We start from the raw sequence: 22,651 nt of genomic DNA on the forward strand, positions 1-22,651 counted from the left end.
ACTGGGAGACAGGATCATTGGCGTGCTTACAAAGCAATGAGTTTTACACTGCTATGTAAAACTCAGTTTTGAACAGAAATTGCATAACACCAGAGGGAGGATAATATTTACCTGTAAAAACTTCTGCATCTTCCAGGAGACATTATTCAAAACAAGTCTAGTTTTAAAATAAACTGAAAAGAACTCTATGACTAGGTAATCAGTCTGAATGAATGCTTGCAGGAGCAACAGAAAGTTATCCAGATGTGGTTAGATTAAAAAAAGATCTAAAAAAAATGGCAGCTCTGAAGCAGATGAATAAATGAACCATAATATTTGTAGCACATAATATCTGTTGATTAAATGTGGTTGGGAAAAGGAATGATCTACATATACTCAGTGGCCACTTTATTAAATACACAAATATCTAACCAGCCAATCATGTGACTGCAACTCAATGCATAAAAACATGCCGACATGGTCAAGAGGTTCAGTTGTTGCTTAGGCCAAGAAGGGGAAAGAAATGTTATCCAGGTGGCTTTGACCGAGGAATGATTGTTGGTGGCTGACAGGTTGCTTTGTGCATCTCAGAAAATGCTGATCTCCTCGAGCTTTCATGCGTAACAGTCTCTAGAGTTTACAGAGAATGGTGTGAGAAACAAAAAAAAATCCACTGAGTGGCATTTCTATGGTCGAAAATGCCTTGTTAATGGGAGAGGTCAGAGGAGAATGGACAGACTGGTTCAAGCTGACAGTCAGGTGACAGTAACACAAATAATTACGTATTACGTGGAAAAGCATCTCTAAAAGCACAGCTTGTCAAACCTAGAAATGGGTGGGCTACAGCAGCAGAAGACCATGAACACACACTCAATGGCCACTTTATTAGGTACAGGATATATCTAATAAAGTGGGCACTAAGTGTGGACGAGTACAGCTACAACAAGCCCTTTGGCCCACGATGTTGTGCCAACCTTTTAACCTTTACTCCAAGGTCAATCTAACCCTTCCCTCCCACAGAGCCCCCCATTTTTCTTTCATCCATGAGCCTAGGAGTCTCTTAAGTGCCCCTAATGTATCTGCCTCTACCATCCACCCTACAATGCATTCCATGTACTTACCATTTGGTGTAAAAAAAATTACTTCTGACATTCTCCCTTTACTTTCCTCTAATCACCTTGAGAGTATGTAGCCATTGCTGCCCTGCGGTTCTTTAACCAAACATATGGCTCTGTTTAGCCAATTTTGCCTTTGGCTTCTATTTATTTTTACTGGGTTCTCAGAAACCAAAACCCTATCCAATCTTTAGCCACTTCTGTGACAATGAACAACTTGCATAGGTATCCGGCTATAAAGCAAAGTTTGAAGGCACTTTACAGAGGCACAAGATATGGATGCCAATCCAAGGAAAAGCTATTAGATAGATGCTTTCAGGTAATTAAAATTAATTAACAAAAAAATAAATATAAAGAAATAAAGTTCCTACCCATCGTGATTATAAGACGCGAGGACAACGCTGGGGCTTGAGTACGCATTGCTTGTAACCCAGGTACAGTGTACAGCAAACATCATTAGTAACATCAGCATCAGCATGGTAACAATACTCTTGATATTAGGACCAAGTCCTTCTTCAGTCTTTTCCTGTTCGGATACATGCTTTCTCACCTTGCCCGCCTGTGGAAATCAGTGAGACAGACTGTCAGAATCTTTTCTTCCAAATAGTTTATGTGAAGCCATGAGAGATTCTAGTTCTATCAAATGAAACTTTCCATTTCCTATGACACAGTGCAAAATAGCAACCATTTCACTTTAAAAATAATTTACATCCAGGAAAGCTTTAAGTAAGATTTATTAGCAACAGTTGCAGTATGACTTTCCCAATATCTTCCTTTATGCACAGCAGAATAACGGGGCACCAAATAATGTTCCCAATGCATTTTATTACAGTGATGTCACAAACCGAAGTTATCGGCATAAACATGACTGTCTCCCTGCCAGCAGAGGAAGTTTTTGATTACAAAGCTTGACTGCAAGCTCACCCCCTTTTTTTGTTTAGAAGCTTACTTAGAGCAAATACGATAGAGCTTTTAATACTCGCCTGTTGTAGTGATTTAATTATGTCCAGCTGCTTCCCTATTCCTTACCTTATCATAGAGGTTGCCAGAGTTCCTCTTATCATCCTCATCGCTGCTGTCTTCAACAGGCGGACTCTCCCTCTGCGTGTCATCCCCCAGGTAGTGTTCAAAGACATTGGAGAAAGCAATGGCAGACAGCATGCAGACAACTGGAGTAAGAGTCAGCATCAGGCGTACCATGACTCCAGCAAAATAAACAGCACTGATTGCATAAAGGGCAACTGTAGAGAGTTTAGATTTTCAATGTCAGTTTATGCTTCGCACTTTAACAATGTCACTCAAGTAAAAATAAATAACATCCTTGCCCCCATACCCCAGCAATTACCATGAATACCGCAATACTTTTTTAAAAATTCTGCTTTTGCACTACTTATTTTAACTATTTAATATATATCTGTACTTCTTTTTCCCTATATTTATCATGTATTGCATTGTGCTACTGCTGCAAAGTTAACAAATTTCACGACATATGCTACTAATATTAAACCTGATTGTGATTGTAGTGTGCTATAGATGTAATTTTGGGTTCACTCTGCCCATTTGTAAAAACACATGCATACAAAGTGCATAGTGGCCATTTTCCAAATTCACAAAATTATATCTAGAATAGCAAAGCAGATATGAAGAAAAAGATTCCTAAAAAATGAACTCATGATGTCGTTTTTCTAATTGTCACTGCACTCACTCGAGCCATGGACAGCATCCACCTTAATGGGTGAATATGCTGGCTCAGATAGATGGATTTTATTTTAAAAGCTTCAAAGTGGGGATTTAATGACTTCTATGAAATCCATTTAACCTGATGCTCTTCACTTCATGTTTTAACTCTTTGCTCATAAAAACAAAATGTTTCTAACTGCAAAACATTAAATCTTCTATTTCATCTTTTGATAGTAAATAATCAAATTAGTTGGATAAAATATTGTATTTTGAGATATCTGCCATGATTTTAAAAGTATGTTAACATCTTCCAGAGTTAACAGTTGACCTTTTCCTCCAACTAATGGTACATTGTAATCAAATTTAAATGACCGCAGAAAATTAGCTCTTATTAATAAATCTTGTTTATCAGAGGAGACACAACACGGCTTATCAAACAATTTGAACTCAAATTGATAAGACAGCAATCTGAGTGTTCAATCTGCAGATGCTCAAGGAATTGAGCCAGACTTTGCACATCCATCCTCACATCATTCTACAGAAATGCAGTAGAGAGCATCCTAACAAGCTGCATCAGTGCTTGGTATGGAATTTGCACTGCAACCGGCAGGAAGGCTCAATACAATGGGTAGTCAAAACTGCCTAATGGATCACCAGCACCAGCCTAACTGCCATTAAGAATATATACACAGAAAGGTGCTAGAAAAGTGCCAGTAACGTTATGAAGGATCCCACCCACCATGCTCATGGACTGTTTGTCTCACTCCCATCAGGAAGAAGGCTGTGTAGCATACACACCAGGATCACTTGAACAAAAATGTTTCTTTCCCCAAGCGGTAAAACTGAACACCACTACTTTATTATTTCCCGTTAGTTACTATATGTACAGCTCAGCACCACTTTATGGGCATGCAATCAATGTATCTAAGCTATCTTAATTATTTATATTTATTGTGTTCTTTATATTTCGTGGGGTGTTTTTGTCCTGCGTCGGATCCATAGTAACAATTTTTTTTATTCTCCTTACACTTGTATACAGGAAATGATAGTAAACAATCTTGTATTGATTTAGAACAAGCTTTTAAGACCTAAATATCATTGTGGTTCACTTAGAGATAATTATATTTAGATAGATTAAAATGAAAATTTAAATTTATGGAAATACTGGTGCAGTCTAAGCTTAAATGTGGGTTAATTCATAAATATTGCAAATGGTGTACAATGGATTGTATCATCAAGCTCAAGGATATCAGCACCTAAAGAAACCACTGGCATGATGCTTGTCTGATGTTTCTTAACCCTTCTCAACTTGAGACAATCTGGTACTCTGCAAAAACCATCTATATGTAGAATCAAATTTATTGATGCAATAAAGCTTTCTCATCCCATTTTTTATTTTCTAAATTCCTACAGAATGAATATACGCAAATAAGGCTACATCCACACTACACCGGATAAATCCGTAACCGAAGCTTTTTCTCTTCGTTTTTACCCTTCGTCCACACTAAAATGGCGTTTTCATCCCCCGAAACCGGAACTTTTCAGAAACACTCTCCAGAGTGTGTATTTTTGAAAACACCAGATTGGCCGGATCGGCGTGGACGGGATAACCGGAGACTTCTGAAAACGCTGTCAGACGGCAGCGCGCTATTTCATTGTTTTCTTGAATGCAACCTAACAATTTCAGAACAGATGGCAACGAAACTGATGCCAGAAGAGTTAGAAATGTACTCACCAAATACTTTGACCCATAACTTACTGAATAAATAAGTATACTCACTTTGCCCTCTTTTCTGTCCTTGCTCGTATGAAGGTGGTTTACCTATTTATGCAAGTACTTCTCTGACAATAGATGTTTAACAGCCTAATATAACATTGTATGGAAATACAAGATAACACTGATGCAGACATGTTTTATACATTTAACAAGGTGCTTTATTAATGCAACAGAGTTAGTCAGTTTTTCAATGTTCGTTGTCAGCCAAGTCAATCTGTCTGTGAACTCCGTCGGTTGCCACTGTATGCTCCAGTATTTGTTTTTTTTTTACTTTTAAGTTCTCCGGCGTGAAAGCCAACAGCTGTCTGCCGTTTTAAGTTTTTCTAGTCTGTAACTACACAAACACACACTTTTATGGCGAGATTCGACACCAAACATGTCGTTTATTTTCGGCAGATGTGTCCTGCGCATGCGCAGGAGGAGGAGATTTGCCAATATCTTCGTTTCAGTGTGGATAGAGATATTTTTTAAAACACATAGTGTGGATGCCTATCGTTTTTACGCGAAACCGGCATTTTCAATATTATCCGGTCTAGTGTGGACGTGGCCTCACAGATCTAATTTACAATATAATTCTTGAACTTAAAATGGCAGAAATTAACAAGTAATTAACCACATTCTTGTGTTTGCATGCAGTTCCCATCTTGTTAAGTTTTCAAGCTGGAAATCAATGTGATTACCGACACATTTCCTTACCAAATACTCTTTCATCATTGATGTTTTTGATGCAGAACCACAGGCCAGCTGGGAAAGTGCAGACCAATATATGAAGGTCAAAGAAGAAGGAAACCCATGTTGTAGGTTGATGCTCAGACACCGAAGCAATGATGGGAATGTGGATTTTTGCATACCTACAGAATAAATCTTAAAGATTAGCTTAACACAATTCACTTATAGGGATATGAAAAGAATCACTTTAAATTATCACTCACGCCATTACAAAAAAAAAACTACGTATTAGCATTACATTAGATCCATAGCCTGCGCCTACCAACTGTAAATCTCACCAACTCTTTCAGCTGGTAAAATGGGCAATGTGAGCTGCAGTACTATAATACACCATTTCCAAGATTTCTTACATTTATCTATCCAGTGTTCTTCATCTATTTAGTTGAACAGCTTATGCATATCTCACGCCCCTTGTTTCCAGCAAAGATTTTTCAAGAGGAGTGGCAGATGAAAAATTCAAGGCTTGGTTGTGTCAGCTCATTCAATTCACTATGTATTGCTACAACTTTAACTGGAATTGATTGGGATCTGCTATACTACATTCCCTTCCCGACCTGGAAACATGTGACTACTCTTGACATTCACTTGTTCAAAACCTTAGGTCCCCTTACTTAAGGGCTCAGCGGGAGTCCTTTAAATACAATGGCTGCAGTGGTAACAGTACCACTTTCTCAAATGCAATACAGAACGTAGCTGGCCAAGCCTGTAAAGCCCACACTCATGCACAAATAAAAATACTTGCATCTGGATACAAGAATAATATTGGCAATTCCTTCTCCAAAAGAAAAATGAGCACTCCAACCAATGGGTAAACAATTTCAAGCTTTTGTTAAATGTCCCAACAAGAAGCTCCAAGTATTTAGTTTACAGCAGCATCAGTCAATTCCAAATACCCCCCACTTCTACAGAAACAAATGCTTAAATGAATATACTGGGAGATGAACGAATGGAGGCATGCCCTAAAACTTCAGAATATGTTTTTGACTTTCATTATCATATTTCATTCTGAAAACATGGCAATAGTATACCAAGGCAATTCATCCTACAAGTACATGCAAGTTAAAAACATTTATTCGGGCATTAAAACTGGACTACTAATTAAATCAGCACCCTACTTGAAACTAAGTGCAGTTATTATGATTATAGTTATTGCTTATGTGCTCCAAGCCTCACCCATATAAAAAAATAAGGAGACAGGCCTTCAACATTCTTACCCTGTATCCCAAAGTGAATAGAATCTCCCACTCCATGGGGCAATATATCCTGAAACAAAAGCAGCAGCAGCAACATTTAGAAAAGTGTTTTTCCACTGATACATCTATTATTCCAGCTATTTACCCTAAGAAAGTGGTGGTACGATTTGCCGAGCATCAGCAATTATAAAATAAGAAATATCCACTCTTTCCACTGATGTAAAGTTAATTTACACTTAACCTTTCCAGGGAAGGTTTGGCACAGCTCCATCTTGACCTCAGTAAATCTCTTAAAATGCTCAATATTTAACCAATCTTTCCCAAATAAGCACTACTAACCCAGAATGAAATAAACCATTTCCCAGATCCATGTTTATTCAAAAATCTGATTCCCAGATATTTACCCAGCTCTTTTCAAGGTTTACATTCTACTTATTCACAACTCTAAGAGGGAAACTGCTTCTTGAAGTTCACTTAAGAATGTGCCATCCTCCACCATTCAGCAGCTTGCTTATACCTCTCAGCACCTCAAAGGATCGAATGAAAATTGATGAAGTTGTGGTTAGTGAGGAAGGTTGTCAAAGGATACATCAAGATATAGATCAGATGGAACTTTTGGAAAAGAAATGGAGTTTAATCTAGTTAAGTGTGAAATGTTACATTTTGGGAATCCAACTGCAAGAGGAAAGTATACAGTCCTTGGCAGTACTGATGTACAGAAGGATCACGTGTAACATGTGGATGTGGTGGTAAAGAAGCCACGCTTATTTTCATTGGTGTGTGCACTGAGTATAAAAGCTGGGAAGTCATGTTGCAGCTAGATCAAACTTTGGTTAGGCCACATTTGGTACATTGTGTGAACTTCTGGTCACTACACTATACAAAGGATGTAGAGGTATAGAGAGAATATAGGAGAAGTTCACAAGGATGTTGCTTGGATTGGGGAGTATTAGCTGTAAGCAAAACTTGGAATGTTTTCTCAAGACAGAATCTTTTTCAGTGGAAATGTCAAATACTATAAGATATAAGTACAAGGTCAGAGTGGTAAAGTTTAAAGGAGATTGGAGAGGCAAGTGTTATTATATAGTGGTAGATGCCTGGAAGGTAATGCTGGGGAGATGGTAGAAGCAGATTTGAAAGCAATGTTTAAAGAGGTAAATACGAGGAAATCTGCAGATGCTGGTAATTCAAGCAACACACACAAAATGCTGGTGGAACGCAGCAGGCCAGGCAGCATCTATAGGAAGAAGTACAGTCGACATTTCGGGCCAAGACCCTCCGTCAGGACTAACTGAAAGAAGAGATAGTAAGAGAGTAAGAGAAAGTGAGAGGGGGTGGGGGAGATCCGAAATGATAGGAAAAGACAGGAGGGGGAGGGATGAAGCTAAGTGCTGGAAAGTTGATTGGCAAAAGGGATACAGAGCTGGAGAGGGAGAGTATCATGGGATGGGAGGCCTAGGAAGAAAGAAAAGGGGAAGGGGAGCACCAGAGAAAAATGGGAGAGCAGGCAAGGAGTTATTGTGAGAGGGACAGAGAGAGAAAAGAGAAAAAAGGGAATGAATAAATAAATAAATAAGGGATGGGGTAAGAAGGGGAGGGGGGCATTAATGGAAGTTAGAGAAATCAATGTTCATGCCATCAGGTTGGAGGCTACCCTGACGGAATATAAGATGTTGTTCCTCCAACCTGAGTGTGGCTTCATCTTGACAGCAGAGGAGGCCATGGACAGACATATCAGAATGGGAATGGGACGTGGAATTAAAAAGTGTGGCCACTGGGAAATTCTGCTTTCACTGGCGGACAGAGTGTAGGTGTTCAGCAAAATGGTCTCCCAGTCTGCGTTGGGTCATTTAGGCAGAGGCTTGAACAGGCAGGGAATAGAGGAAAATGAACTACATACAGGTAGATAAGATTGGTTTAGTTTAAATTGACATCAACTTTAGCACAGTCATGGTGGCCCTAAGGACATATTCCCATGGTGTAATTTTCTATGTTTCTGATATTCAGTCTTTGACAGATAAAAAAATTTGCTCAACCTTACACAATCTTTCTCTTTGAGGAATTAAGTATTTCATAATTAGCATTAAAATCTCTACTTAATATCTGTGATCCACAGACAGTAACATATTTAGGGAGATAAGTATTACTGAAGGAGTACGAATTTTCATTTTTAATTTGAATGACTTTGAGAAAATTAGCTCAATGAAGGGTTAAAGTGAATTTTGAAAAATAATTTCTAACTTCCCAACTATTTTCTTCTTTGAAACTGTAGGGAGTGTAGTGTAGCTGTCTATAATCAATGAAATCTCGTGATGAATGTAGTTCCACTCATCATCTCCGATGAGTAATCATTAACTGATATACCAAAACTACAGTTTCAATCTACTTACAACAAATTTTTCCTTACCACCTCAATTAATTTCATCTGTAGTCATGCTTCCCACAAATTAGAAATGCAATAATCAATGAATACATAAGTAATCTTCTTTAACCAATTGCTTAAGTTGCTTCATTTCAAACTCTTTAGAAATCTCATTTAACAGTCTTTCAAATATGAATCCACCTCTGTATAATTTTTTGTAAGTTATTTCAACAACAGAAAGGGCAAGGGCAAAATGGATTTGGGAAGTGTTTGTGATTGACAATGTTACATTAGATGTCATGAAGAGCACATACAGACACAACCTTATTTCGACAGTCATGGTGAGACGTCACCACCAAGATAGCAGAATGCCTTGCAACACTAAAGAATTTATTTACTACTAAAAGTGAAAATAGAGTCTTCCTACTTTTGTATATAACCAGGCAACAAGGAAGTGATGGGGAAAGAAAGGTGGTACAATAGCATTTTGTATGTAGACTCACCTGTGTAAGTTAAGTAAATAACGCTCAGAAGTACCACTCCAGCAGCAAGAGACACACCCAAGAAAAATAATGTCTGGAACTCCTGCTTTGTCAACTTGTCTCGCAAATACTGCAAGAAGGCATAAGCTTGGAGCAGGGCAAATACACCTGATTACGAGAGAACAAGAAGGTGAAATGATTATTTCCCCTAACGAACAAGTACAGATATGCAAAGCCCAGAAGATGGCTTAATTAAATGAATACTCTGAATTCCTGACCCACTTGCAAGGCAATCAGCATTTGCTTTTCCGAGATTTATTTCAATAGTTCAAACTTTCCTCAGCAATCTAATTAATGGTGATTAATTTGAAAAATGGACTGCATCTGTAGAATCTCTTGTGTTTATCAAAGTTGCCTACTTTGTTCACTTTGATTGGATCACTCGATTCTTGAGAAGGAAGAATGGGAACAAACAGATTCTGCAGATGCTGCAAATTTAGAGCAACACACACAAAATGCTGGAGAAACTGAGCAGGTAAGGCAGCAGCCATGGAAATAAAAAAAAATTGTTGATGTTTCAGGCCGAGTCACTTCATCAGTACTGGAAAGGAAGAGGGAAGATTGCAGAATATGATGGTGGGGGGAGAGGAAGGAACATAAGCACGAAGGTGATAGGTGAAGCCAGGTGGGTGAGGGATCAAGTAAGAAGCTGGGAGGTGCTAGGTGGAGAAGGGAAAAGGATGGAGAAGGAGATATCTGATAGAAGAGGAGAGAAAACCATGGGGGAAGGAGAAGGGGAAGGGATAGGGGGCACCAAGGACAGGTGATAGGCCAGAGTGGGGAATAGAAGACAACGGAAGGGAAGGGAAGGAGGAGGAGGGAAAAAATTACCAGAAATTGATGTTCATGCCATCAGATCTGAAGCCAATTAGATGAAAAATGAGGGGTTGCTCCTCCAATCTGAACGGACTCAGTATGACAGAAGAGAAGGTAATGGACTGACATGTCAGAACAGGAAAAGAGAATAGGAATTAAAATGACCGACCACCAGAAAATCCCATGTTTTACGTATGGAGTAGAGGTAGATAGATAGATAGATACTTTATTCATCCCCATGGGGAAATTCAACATTTTTTCCAATGTCCCATACACTTGTTGTAGCAAAACTAATTACATACAATACTTAACTCAGTAAAAATATGATATGCTCGACAATATGGTCCACAATCTACATCGGGTCTCACCAATATGGATGAAGCCTCATCAGGAGCATTGGCTACAGTAGACAACCCCAACAGATGCGCAGGTGAAGTACTGCGTCAAGGGAAGGACTGAATGAGGGTGAAGGAGGGGGTGAATGGAACGGTGCAATACTTCTGCTGCTTGCATAGGTAAGTGCCAGGAAGGAGACTGGTGGGGAGGGTCAAATGGACAAGGGAATCAAAGAAGGAGTGATCCTGTAGAAAACAGCGAGTGGAGGGGGTGGGGGGAAGTAAAGATGTGTTTGGTGGTAGGGTTCTGTTAAAGTTGGAGAATATTGCTGAAGAGAAAAACCTCATTTTCTGTCTACGCAGCCTCCAACTTGATGGCATGAACATCGAATTCTCCAACTTCAGGGATTCCACCCCCCTTTCCTTTCCTTCTATTCCCCACTCTGCCCTCTTACTTTTTTTCCCCATCTGCCTATCACCTCCCTCTGGTGCCCCTCTCTCTTCCCTTTCTCCCATTGTCCAATCTCCTATCCCATCAAATTCTTTCTCTATAGCCCTTTACCTTCTCCACCTATCATGTTCCAGCTTCTCACTTCAACCCCCCTCCCCCACCCACCTGGCTTCACCCATTACCTTCAGGTTTGTCCTCCCTCCCTTCCCCCACCTTCTCACTCTGCCATCTTCCCTCTTACTTTCCAGCCTGGATGAAGGGTCCCAGCCCAAAACATCGACTGTTTTTCTTTCATTTCCATAGATGCTGCCTTACTTGCCGAGTTCCTCCAGCATTTTGTGTGTTGCTTGGAATAAACAGTGGAGATATAGTGAGGAGGACAGTGAGATAACTGGTTTGAAATTGCTTTAATCATTAAAAGTTAGCTGTGTATATTTTTTTAAAAATGATTAAGAACAAACTTTCATCGAATTCTATCATTGTAAACATGCAAGTTTCCTCTAGAAATATCAGTCTGGCCTCCTTAAATAAAAAAAATGTGCATCACTGACCAACCGATCTCCATGAATCATCCACTTACTAAGACGACAAAGCTTCCAAAAGCAACTCCAGTCAAATCTACTGTCGATCCAGCATGCAGATCACTTAGCATAACAATTGAGAAGTACAAAAATTCGCAACAAATTCAACACTGAATTGCAGCTGAGATGATAGTGGCGATATCCAACCTTGTACTTGCACTTTTGTGTGACAGTCCCAAACCCATGTACTATCATGAGAGGTAAAAGTGGCATTTTGAGGTGGAGCTGTGGGCTTTTAAGGGTAAATTTAAGAAAATTACTTATTGGTTGCTTTCTGGAAGTTGGAGGCTGAAAGATGAAGGCAATAACCTACTAGCAACGTAGTTCTTCAGTCACAGTCGACTGCATTTAGTTGCCATTAATAATCCTCAGTAAAAGCATTTATGAGCAAGTGCAGTCAGACATGCACAATTTTCATTCTGCAAGTTGCATACTGTATGCAGATTTCAAGTTAAATACAAACAGGGCAGTAACAGACAGATTTGACTAGTGTTTGGCCAATTTAACATTTGCCTACTACAGACCAACCATTTCAAAAATTACTCGGGGTTGCTTGGAAATGTTCAAGCATATCGGAAGTGTGGGTGCTTTGACTTTTACTACGACCTTCATAACAAATCCATCTTGAAAGCACTACATAATGCCAACATCCAGAAGCTGCAGCATCTCTAATAGAATAAACACATTAAACTTCAGCTATATATTTCCGGATTGATTACGTTAAATGTTTTTCTGAAAGATAATTTTTAAACGCAAACGAAGAAAGAGCCAGCAACACCTAACAGATCACAGAGTCGAGGACAGAAGATTTTAGAACAAAGTTATACCGCACTTTAAAATGAAACCGCTCACCTGCAGCCGCCATGTGCTCACTGGTCCTGATTGGTTGAAACCCCACAAATGGCACTTGCATTGATAGGATCAAGCCAACGATGTAGAATGTGCTGTAAGCTGTAAAAGTTTACATTTTTTAAGTAAGCAAATACTTCACAATTAAATTTCCTTACAAATATCTATTCCCAAGTACTCAAACTTAAAAAAAAATCAGTTTTTAATTGCTGGAAAAAGGCCACAATCATTTTTTTTTTGGGCTACATTATTTAATTCTGAGAAGTAAATGTGTCACAGTATCATGAAGCTCAAATTAAAACATTATTCCAAATAAATACGCATATAGATATTAGCAAACCAATCATATTTTGATAGTTGCCAATGAGCAGGATTTTCCATGCTGTTGACAAAAGTTCTGGGGCAAAGAAAAGATCCTCTAACACGGAAATCGGGAATATTGTTATATCGGGTAAGAAACAAGAGATAAATGATTAGGTATGTTAATAAAGCTGGTTAAAAGTAACCAGTACAACTGGAAACTCTTGTACTTGTTGATAAGTTCACTGAGATCTTCAACAGAAGTCTCCATCTTAAAAGTATCCTACAGAGCTCCAATGCATTTTGGTGCTCGATTCCCCGGCGTGAACACTAACAGATCTGAGGAACCCTACGTACATCCTAGGCTCAGGGTTGAGCCCTAGCTGGCACAGCAAGTGTGGATTATTGCTGGGTATAAGCAGTGGTTTTTATACGTTTTGATAGTCTGCCTGGATACTCTGGTTCTTTCTTTACTGATTGATGGATGTGGCGGAAGCCTATTCCCATAGAGAAATCTCAGGGCAAGGGGGAGCTGTGCAGCCAAAGAAATGAGACAGCAGCTTCCATCACATCTAATGAGGGAAACCACAAAATTCAGATCATTTGCCAATATGTGGGACAGGTACTACCGGTGGCTTGCAACGGGCCAAACTCACCAGAAAGCAGCACCAAGCCCACAACACAGCGTTAGGCGGCAACACCGCTTGTCCTGTCTGTCACAGCACCAGGCCTCACAGGCAGCCTCTCCACACAGAGCCACAGGGCCGTTGGTTTTGAGCCTGGCACGACAGGACAATGGAATGGGAAGCCAGGGGTTTACATTACACTCCTTGCATTCAGGCTCCCTGCTCAGTGTGTACAACAGTCAGGATGGCAGGATTAGGCACAAGGCTCATGGCAGAACAGCAATATCAGTAATACAGTCGGCCCTCCTTATCCGCGAATTCAACCAACCGCGAATTGCGAAAACCCGGAAGTGCTCTTCCAGCACTTGTTGTTCGAGCATGTACAGACTTTTTTCTTGTCATTATTCCCTAAACAATGCAGTATAACAACTATTTTACATAGTATTTACATTGTATTAGGTATTATAAGTAATCTAGAGATGATTTAAAGTATACGGGAGGATGTGCGTGGATTATCGTGGAACGGGATTGAAAAAATCAGAAGTTCTCTTACTAAGTAAGTCGGAACAGGTACATCTGGTATTATTTAGTGTCAGTTAGTCAAACATTTGCATTCGTATATAGTATACATTTTACCTTTCTATGCATATAAGTCACTTAAGAATACATGTTTCAGTGCTGAGCTCGGGAAGTTCCCAAGTCTGACCTAGTGACAGATCGTTACTGAGTGTGCTCTCCACTGTGCCGGGTTGATGTGGAGGATCAAAAACCCAAACCCACCAAACCCAATAATTAAACCACTGTGTTGTTTAGTAATAGTTGTAGCTTTCATCGGGGCACAGCCTTTCTCACTTTATCCTTCAAAATTGTTCCGATCGTTGACCGACAAAGCCTAACGTTTTTACAATGACCGATGGTGTTCCACCTCTTTCCGATCGCTTTATTATTTCCACTTTATTTTCAATCGTTATCGTGATTATTTTCGTGAACAGAAACACTGCGGATTCAGATCTCTGCCGCTGGGTCCTAATGTCTACCGCACTGAGACAGGTTAAATAAGGTCTTGGGTTCCGCTGGGTCCTAAGATCCACCGCATTGAGACAGGTTGAATAAGGGACTTGAGCATCCGCGAATTTTGTTATCCACGAGGGGTCCCGGAACCAATCCCTCGCGGATAAGGAGGGCCGACTGTACAATAATCCCTTTAGCATCTTATTCTTTGGAATATATTCTATGTGCTAAGTTAGGTACGTCCATTTGAGAAGACCAATGAGGGCCCTGACTTAATGTATCTTTCAAATGTCTTCCATCTCAAATCATGGCAAGCAGCCGATTTTCTTTTTTTTTTTTTTAATTTTTTTTAATTAGTTTTTCAAAACATTTTACAAAATTAAAAACCCCAATCCCAATGAGGAGCATTAATACAGAGCAAGGTTAAGCATACAATATCAATGTGCTACAGAGGAAGAGAATTTAACAAAAAAGCACCTAAATTAAAGACAAGTGAGCTTAGTGTCCTCCCCAAACCCCACAACACAAGAAAAAAAAAACAGCAATTCCAGACCAACCACCACACAATATAGAGAGTATAAGTCCGGACAGTCAAACTCCCAGACTGTGAATACGCTTAGCAACAGAGGATAATAATGCCTACTACCAGAAAAGAAAGGGAGCTGAAAGCAAGGGACCGAAAAGAAAAAAAAAAACCCTAGTCAAGAGGAAGGTTATGAAAGCACTCGATAAAAGGCCCCCAGATCTTATGGAACTTTAAATCTGAATTGAGAACTGAATAATGAACGAATATGAGTTTCTTGGAGGAAAGCAATGTCAGCTTTGAGTTGTTTAATATGTGAGAATACCTTCCTCCTTTTAACAGGGTGGTTCAGTCCCTTTACATTCCAGCTCACAAATTTAAGTGCACTAGCCATTATCAATTACTAATGCATAAAAGGCAGCAGGCATATAAAAAATCAAGTGGTACAATAGCAGTCTGGGAGCAGAGATGTAAACATAGATTCGTAAGGACAAAATATAAACATGTCCTAACCAATAAAGAAATGTTGGAACTGGAAAACCCACCCCACCCACACAACCCAAAACTAGACGGCTACCAAAACAAGTAGCTAGCTCTACCAAAGAAATTAACCCAAATACAACATCCAGATCTGTGTCATTGACAGCAGTTCCGTATAAATGCTATAACAAACAGTAACTAGTTTATGCACTAGGAAACATAACTACAGATTAGAACACCTTCTGCCGAGATATACAACTTAATACAGAGAAAATCGGAAGAAAACCAAAACTAATCTACCCGCGAAATATTATAGAAGGATAAAGTAAGAGAAAGGGAAAAAAAAGGTAAGAAGGAAAAAGAAAAAAAAGAGGAAGGGGAAAATTGTAAATTCAAGACGAGTATTTATCAACCGTTTACCGAGAAGGGAGAAAAAAACATTCAGAGAATGGAAAAAAAAGGGGATGAAGAAAAGAAAAAGGTAAAATAAATAAGTATTTAAAACAGAGGAAAAATAAATCAGCAGTTGAACTGTGAACCGACAAACAGGGAGGCCTTCACTAAAGACTTCAAACCTCCAAAACAAGTTAGATTTAGTTGTAGAACTCTGTAGGTAAAGTTATACAGAGGTGAAAATAGATTACACACACACTAAATCCCGGGAGAGATTGTCAACAGCCTTTAGAGTTTCAGTGAATAATGTCTGAGTGATTCAAGTGAATTCCGAGTCCAGAGAAAGTAATTTTACTACGAGGAGTACTTATCCACCATTTTAGGAGGTCCGATCAGATTCCGAAGATGACTGGATAGCCGGAAGACTTGCCACAAACGCTTCGGCTTCCCTCGCTGATTTGAACCACTTGAATTCCCCGGTATTAAACTTGATTCTTAGGTCAGCAAGATTACGGAAGGAAGGTTTGAAACCACGATCAAAAAGCACTTTCATTACGCCTTTATACTCAGCGCGCATCTTTAAAGTCTGGGGTGCAAAATCTTCCACAAAGCGAATGGTTGTATCCTGGAAAGAAAAAGAGCCTCTGCGATGTGCCTCCACAATCAGACTGTATTTTACCTGGTATTGATGAAAACACAAGATTACTGGTTGCGGACGGGTGCCCAGAATTCCGGGGGGTACATTAACTCTGTGTGCCCGTTCGAGCTCGGGTGGGTTTGGAAGCAGATCCTTCCCGAATATCTCACAGAGAAACTCGGCGAAAAACTTCACGGTTGACCCCTTCTCAGTTGCCTCTGGTAATCCCAGAATTCTGATGTTGCAGCGTCTGCTGCGATTTTCGAGGTCCACCATTTTGGAAAGAAGTTTATTAGATTTTTCCTCTAAGCTGGAACAGAGAGTCTCCAAGTATCGAACCCGACTTTCTAAAGCTTCAGAAGTCGAATCGATGCGAGATAAGTGTTCAGCATGTTTGTCCACTTTATCGTTGATCCGATCCAGTTTGTCTTCTAACTGTTTGAAAGCGGTTTTAATTTCCTTTAAGATTTCGTCTCGGAGATTTGCAAGCGCCTCCATCATCACGCCCGACGAAGTCGTAGTTTCTTTTCTCCCGGATTTAGAACTCTTGCTAGACATTGTAGGTTAGATATATTCACAGGCAAGTAAGAGATACCGAAATAATTCCTATCTAAGCTTTATAAAATGGAAGACATTTAGTGCAAAGGTAGCGACAGTAACGGAACAAAAGTTCGGAGCAGCTAAACAATCGCCATCTTACCGGAAGTCCCCCAAGCAGCCGATTTTCATTCACTTTGTTAAACACAGCTCTCAGCTTCTAATTGGTTATCCTTAGCAAGAGAAAATCTGCAGATGCTAGAAATCCAAGTAAAACACACACAAGATGCTGGAGGAACTCAGCAGGCCAGGCAGCATCTATGTAGAAGAGTAAAGAGCCAACGTTTTGGGCTGAAACCCTTCAGCAGGACTTGGGCATTAGGGTTGGTTAGAATTGGTTATCTTTGTCTATTAATTAGCCTATGGTAAGCTAGGCGTGTGGGTTTAAATGCTGCCATTTGAACTTCCCTTTGCAACTGAGTGTACGCTAAACAATTGGCACTCACCACAATCAGGGCTAGTAACCAAAGATAAATCATTTGTCATGGATATACTTCACTTAGCACTCACGGTAAATCCCTCTCTTCACATTAGCAGGGTCCTGAATTACAAGGATGATCCTCTGAAACACACTTTGCTGTTGAAATGTGTCATGTTTACATAAGCCTATAGAATCTGCTGTGAACTCATTCCCTCAGGTCTAATTCTGTTCTTACGTACTTATGGGACAGATGTGTGCCCTTCAATAAGCTATCTAGTCCATCAGATTTTCACCATACCTAAAAACCTTGATTACAACAGATAATTGATCTGCCACCTGGCATTCACCACAAAATTTCCAATCAGATACAATACTATGCAAAAGTCTTAGGCACATGAATATAGCTAAGATGCCTAACACTTTTGGACAGTGCTGTACTTGTCAACGTGGAGCAGAGAGCAAGTTTGTAAATCTAGCAGGAGCAAATGATGTTGGAATGGGGTATGGGACAGGTGGCAGCGGAGTGCCAGGGGCATGGAGTAGTGCGGGTGCAAACATACCCAGGCAAGGTAATTTGATTCCAAACAATTGGTCATTACTGAATGCCTCTCTGGGCTTCCCATTCCCTCTCCTCTCCCTTCCCCTTTTCACAACCATGATTTCCCCTCTCTCTGCCCCCTTCCCACTCAGTCCACAATAGAGACCCATATCAGAATCAGGTTTACTATCACACACACGTCATGAGATTTGCTTTTTTTGTGGCAGCAGTACAATGAAATACATAAAATTACTATGGTATTGTGCAAAAGTCTTAGACACTCTAGTTATATATACAGTTGCAAGAAAAAGTTTGTGAACCCTTTTCAATTACCTGGTTTCTGCATTAATTACTCATAAAATGTGGTCTGATCTTCCTCTAGGTCACAATAATAGACAAGTACAATCTGCCTAAACTAGTAATACACAAACAATTGTATTTTTCATGTCTTTATTGAACACATTGTTTAATCATTCACCACCAAGCTGGAGAAAATATGTGAACCCTTGTATTGAATAACTGGTAAAACTCCATTAAGACCATAAGACATAGGAGAAGAATTAGGCCATTTAACATTAATAACCTCCACCAAATGTTTCCTGTAGCTGCTGATCAGACTTGCACAATGTTGAGGAGGAATTTTAGACCATTCCTCCATACAAAACTGTTTCAGTTTATGCCACAGCATCTCAACTGGTTTAAGGCCTGGACTCTGACTTGGCCATTCCAAAACACAATTTTTCTTGTTTTTAAACTATCCTCTTGTGTTTCAGATCACTGTCTTGTTGCATTATCCAACTTCTATTAAACTTCAGACGACAGACTGCTACCCTGACATTCTCCTGTAAAATGTATTGATACAATTTTGAATTCATTGTTCCCTCAATGACTGCAAGCTGTCCAAGTCCTGAGGCAGCAAAGCAGCCCCAAACCATGATGCTCCTTCCACCATGCTTCACTATTGGGATGAGATTTTGCTGTTGGTGTGCAGTGCTCTTTTCCCTTCAAACATAGCAATGTTCAAACATAAAAAATTCAACTTTTGTCTCACCTGTCCACAGAACATTATCTGAGAAGCAGGTGGTCTGTTGTAAACTTGAGACTTGTAGCAATGTCTTTGGAGAGCAGTGGTTTCCTCCATGGTGTCCTTCCATGAACACTATTCTTGTTCAGTGCTTTTCTTATAGTGGACACATGAACACAGAATCTAGGAAGTTCTAGAAATTTCTGCAGAACTTTTGCTGTTACCCTTGGGTTCTTTTCCACCTCCTTTAACATTGCATGTTCTACTCTTGGTGTGATCTTTGCAGGATGCCCACTCCTAGGGAGAGTAGCAACAGTACTGAATTTCCTTCATTTGTGACAATCTCTCTTACTGTGGACTGATGAACACTCAGGTCTTTAGAAATGCTTTTGTAGCTTTTTCCAGCTTCATGCATCACTGCAATTCTTCTTCTAATGTCCTCTGAAAGTTGTTTTGATCATGGCATGATGCACATAAACTGATCTTTCTTGAGAAGATCAGGCTCTTTCAGTAACCTGAGTTTGTGTTTTTTTTAATAGGGCAAGGCACCTCTACAACCCACATCTCCAATCTCATCTCTGATTGGAACACCTGACTCCAAAGAGCTTTTGTAGAAGCCATTACCCCAGAGGTTCACATACGTTTTTGAACCTTGACTGTGATCACTTAAATGGTGTACTTAGTATTGATGAGAAGTACACTTGTTTGTGTTGTTAGTTTAGGCAGATTATCTTTGTCTATTATTGTGACTAAGAAGAAAGATCAGACCACATTTTATGAGCAATTAATGCAGAACACCAGGCATTTGCAAAGGGTTCACGAACTTTTTCTTGCAACTATATATGCTAAGACTTTTGCACAGTTCTATACGCACACAGAAGCTGCACATTTAAATCACCCTGGTACAGGTATTATTGTCTGCAGCTTGCCTCTACTTATACTGTATATCAATATACCTTTTCTCCCCAACAGCAGCTGTTACTTAACTTTAGCTTGAAATATTCATAACATCCCCATATGAAGCAAATGGTTTCTGAAATATTATTCATTGAATTCATTAATTTTGCAAGGTATTTATTTTTAGGCATACTTTGAGCTCATTGCAACATGTTATTCGGACTGAAGTACTGAAGTCTGAATACATCTACCTAATGAGATTATTAAATCTCGCTCTCTCATATACACCCTCGCAGATTCCAGATATTCATTCACAGACAAATGATTTGGTATGAGGAGGAAAGGGGAAAATACTTAACTAGTCTGAGAGTTTTTTTTATCTCCTCCCCCAAGTAATTTTAGTTCCTCTCCTCTCTCCACATCACTCAGCCATAACTGGAGGACAGAATCCACGAAATAAATGATTGCATAATTTGCAACACTTCATTAAATAAGTTAACCAAATTTAACTTGATTGATGACTGAAGAAAAATAGCTCCACATTCATTTCTAATGATTTAAACTTTAAACCACTTCAGACAAAGAATGCCTTCTGTAAATCCACAGAAGAGCAATATTGGCTGATATATTGGGTTAAAATCTAATCTAAGCACACTAAGTAGCAGAAGGAATAGGTTAAGTCTGTAGATTTCTTTACTGACCTATATAAACCCTTCTGCTGAATCTCTGCATCAGTAGCAATACGAATACATGTAGTGGGATAAGGTTGATGATGAACACGTAGCCACCCCATGCAGATACCTGAAATCAAGGTGCAAAAATAAATCAAAATAAAAATATAAAATACAAGTACATCTATAATGCATGAGAAAAATGCCCCATGATTCCCAAGTTCAATGCTGAACTATAAGGACTTCACATAGTCTCATTTGCTACATTACATGCCAGAATTTCAGATTAGGCACTTGAATTAAACATCCAATATTGGGAATATGTTTTAATCTTCCCAATTAACTGATGGTTGAGACCAAGTCCTTGGATTTGGGTAAAGAATCGATAACCCAATCCACACATTCACTTCGCTCACTGAACTCTTTGTAACCATTACTGATTTACTATTGCAGATTGGTATTCATATCACTTCATTAGCTGGGATCATTTAATAATGTCACGATATTGATCTATACCATTATCTTGCAAAATTCTTTTTTGCTGTCTACTCAATAAAACCCAGCTGAAATCAACTATAAAAATATGTATTTATCGATTAAAAAACATGTGTTTTCTTCAAGCCAAATTCAAAAAGCAAAGCCAATTAGGAAAGGATTAAGAATCATGTCTCTCCCCCAATACTCACGGGTAGAGCCAGTCCTGCACGCCTATCTACATTTCCCTCAAGCCAAGTTCAAAAAGCAAAGCCAACTAGGCTTTGATTAAGAATCACAGGTAAAATTGGCCCTATATGCCCATCTATATTTCCCCTTGAGGTATCAGTTATCTACTACATTTGAGAATCACTGTAGTCCTGTTAATGAAGGCAATCTTGTATTGCTGTTAGCACAGAATTCTGTGACTTTTATCCAATGATAATAAAGTGAATATCTATATTTTTAATTCAGGATGGCACAGGGCTGATGGGGGAAGTTAAACGGTGTGGTTGTTCCCATACACTTTGTCACTGTCCTTTCAGATGTTTACACCTCCTAATCCAGTGAAATCTATGCAGGAAACCACGGAAAACTGTGTTTTTACATGATATACTGTATATTACTTTTATTACTTAAGCTGTATGAATAACAGCGAAGGTGGCTGTTTTGTTCTCATTGATGTCAAGGCTCTCTATCTGATGTCCAGCAGTTATGTGGATGGTCTGGTTAACTTTCTAATCAGGATGTTCATGGTGAGGAATTACCTGAATGTTATTAAGAGTCTTTGTAGAGGCAGGAATGGATTTCTTCATTATAAGGATTTGTGAATAGAATTCAAAACACTAAAATTATTAGGAAATGACCGAGGGAGGTTCATGAAAGCATCTTATAGTTGAGTCTATGACATTGGCCAGGGAATTCCTGCAGGAATGTAACAGAACAAAAAAAAACATGCCGGATATACTCTACAACTCAGGTAGCACTGACATTTTCCATCACTTTGCTGATAAACGACCAGATCTCATATGAAAGGAAAGGTAATCAACCTAAAACAATTAAATCCGTTCCCCCCTCCACGGATGCTGTCTGGCCAGATACACATGTCCAGCATTCCCTATTTTAATTTCAGATTACCAGTTTTTAATTTGCTTTTAGATTCCAGCAAAAATGTTTTGAAGTATCTTTTTTATGTTTGGTGCTTGTGAGCTTAAAGTGCTTTGATATTAAGTTGGTCAAGTTCTAACACTTTAAACATACCTCCAAGATTTGGCTCATTTGTACTTACTTAGATCAAGTCTGCAAAAACATCTGGAGATATAGTTCTGGCTAAATCGAACCTGAGCACTAGAGCACATATTATTGATGAATAGGCATTATTTGATGGCACTTTCATTAACATTTTCCATCATTTTGCTGATAATAAACAGGAATAAATGGGATATTAATTAGCTAGATTAGATTTCACCTTACTTTTGTGGACTGGACATATACATATATCTTTCCAGGCCATCAGAGAAATGCTTGACGGTGTGTCAGCACTGGAACATCTTGGCCAATGATACATCAAGCTTTGCACCATGACTTCAGAAATACAGAAAAAGATCGATGTCAGGGCCTAAAGCCTTCATGGTGTCCTCTGATTTATAC

The 22,651-nt window shown here is 39.2% G+C and overlaps 2 protein-coding genes across 2 annotated transcripts in view; one reads left to right on the top strand and one right to left on the bottom strand.

Annotated features, from left to right (window-relative positions):
* LOC140713675 (oxysterol-binding protein-related protein 10-like) overlaps positions 1 to 4,607 on the top strand; it is a 178,876-nt gene extending 174,269 nt beyond the window's left edge. Inside the window, exon 13 of the transcript XR_012095704.1 lies at positions 4,188 to 4,607. The gene's annotated coding sequence lies outside the window, so the exon portion shown is untranslated. The remainder of the gene's footprint in view (positions 1 to 4,187) is intronic.
* Positions 1 to 22,651, bottom strand: part of stt3b (STT3 oligosaccharyltransferase complex catalytic subunit B) — a 106,137-nt gene that overhangs the window by 8,486 nt on the left and 75,000 nt on the right. Inside the window, exons 5-11 of the mRNA XM_073024053.1 lie at positions 20,558 to 20,657; positions 12,413 to 12,511; positions 9,339 to 9,485; positions 6,495 to 6,543; positions 5,248 to 5,402; positions 2,124 to 2,335; positions 1,466 to 1,653 (exon numbers count right to left, since the gene is read on the bottom strand). Of these exons, the coding sequence (XP_072880154.1) occupies positions 1,466 to 1,653; positions 2,124 to 2,335; positions 5,248 to 5,402; positions 6,495 to 6,543; positions 9,339 to 9,485; positions 12,413 to 12,511; positions 20,558 to 20,657 (950 nt within the window). The remainder of the gene's footprint in view (positions 1 to 1,465; positions 1,654 to 2,123; positions 2,336 to 5,247; positions 5,403 to 6,494; positions 6,544 to 9,338; positions 9,486 to 12,412; positions 12,512 to 20,557; positions 20,658 to 22,651) is intronic.

The sequence above is a fragment of the Hemitrygon akajei genome, chromosome 20, assembly GCF_048418815.1.
Source record: "Hemitrygon akajei chromosome 20, sHemAka1.3, whole genome shotgun sequence".
In the NCBI taxonomy this organism is placed as follows: Eukaryota; Metazoa; Chordata; class Chondrichthyes; order Myliobatiformes; family Dasyatidae; genus Hemitrygon; species Hemitrygon akajei.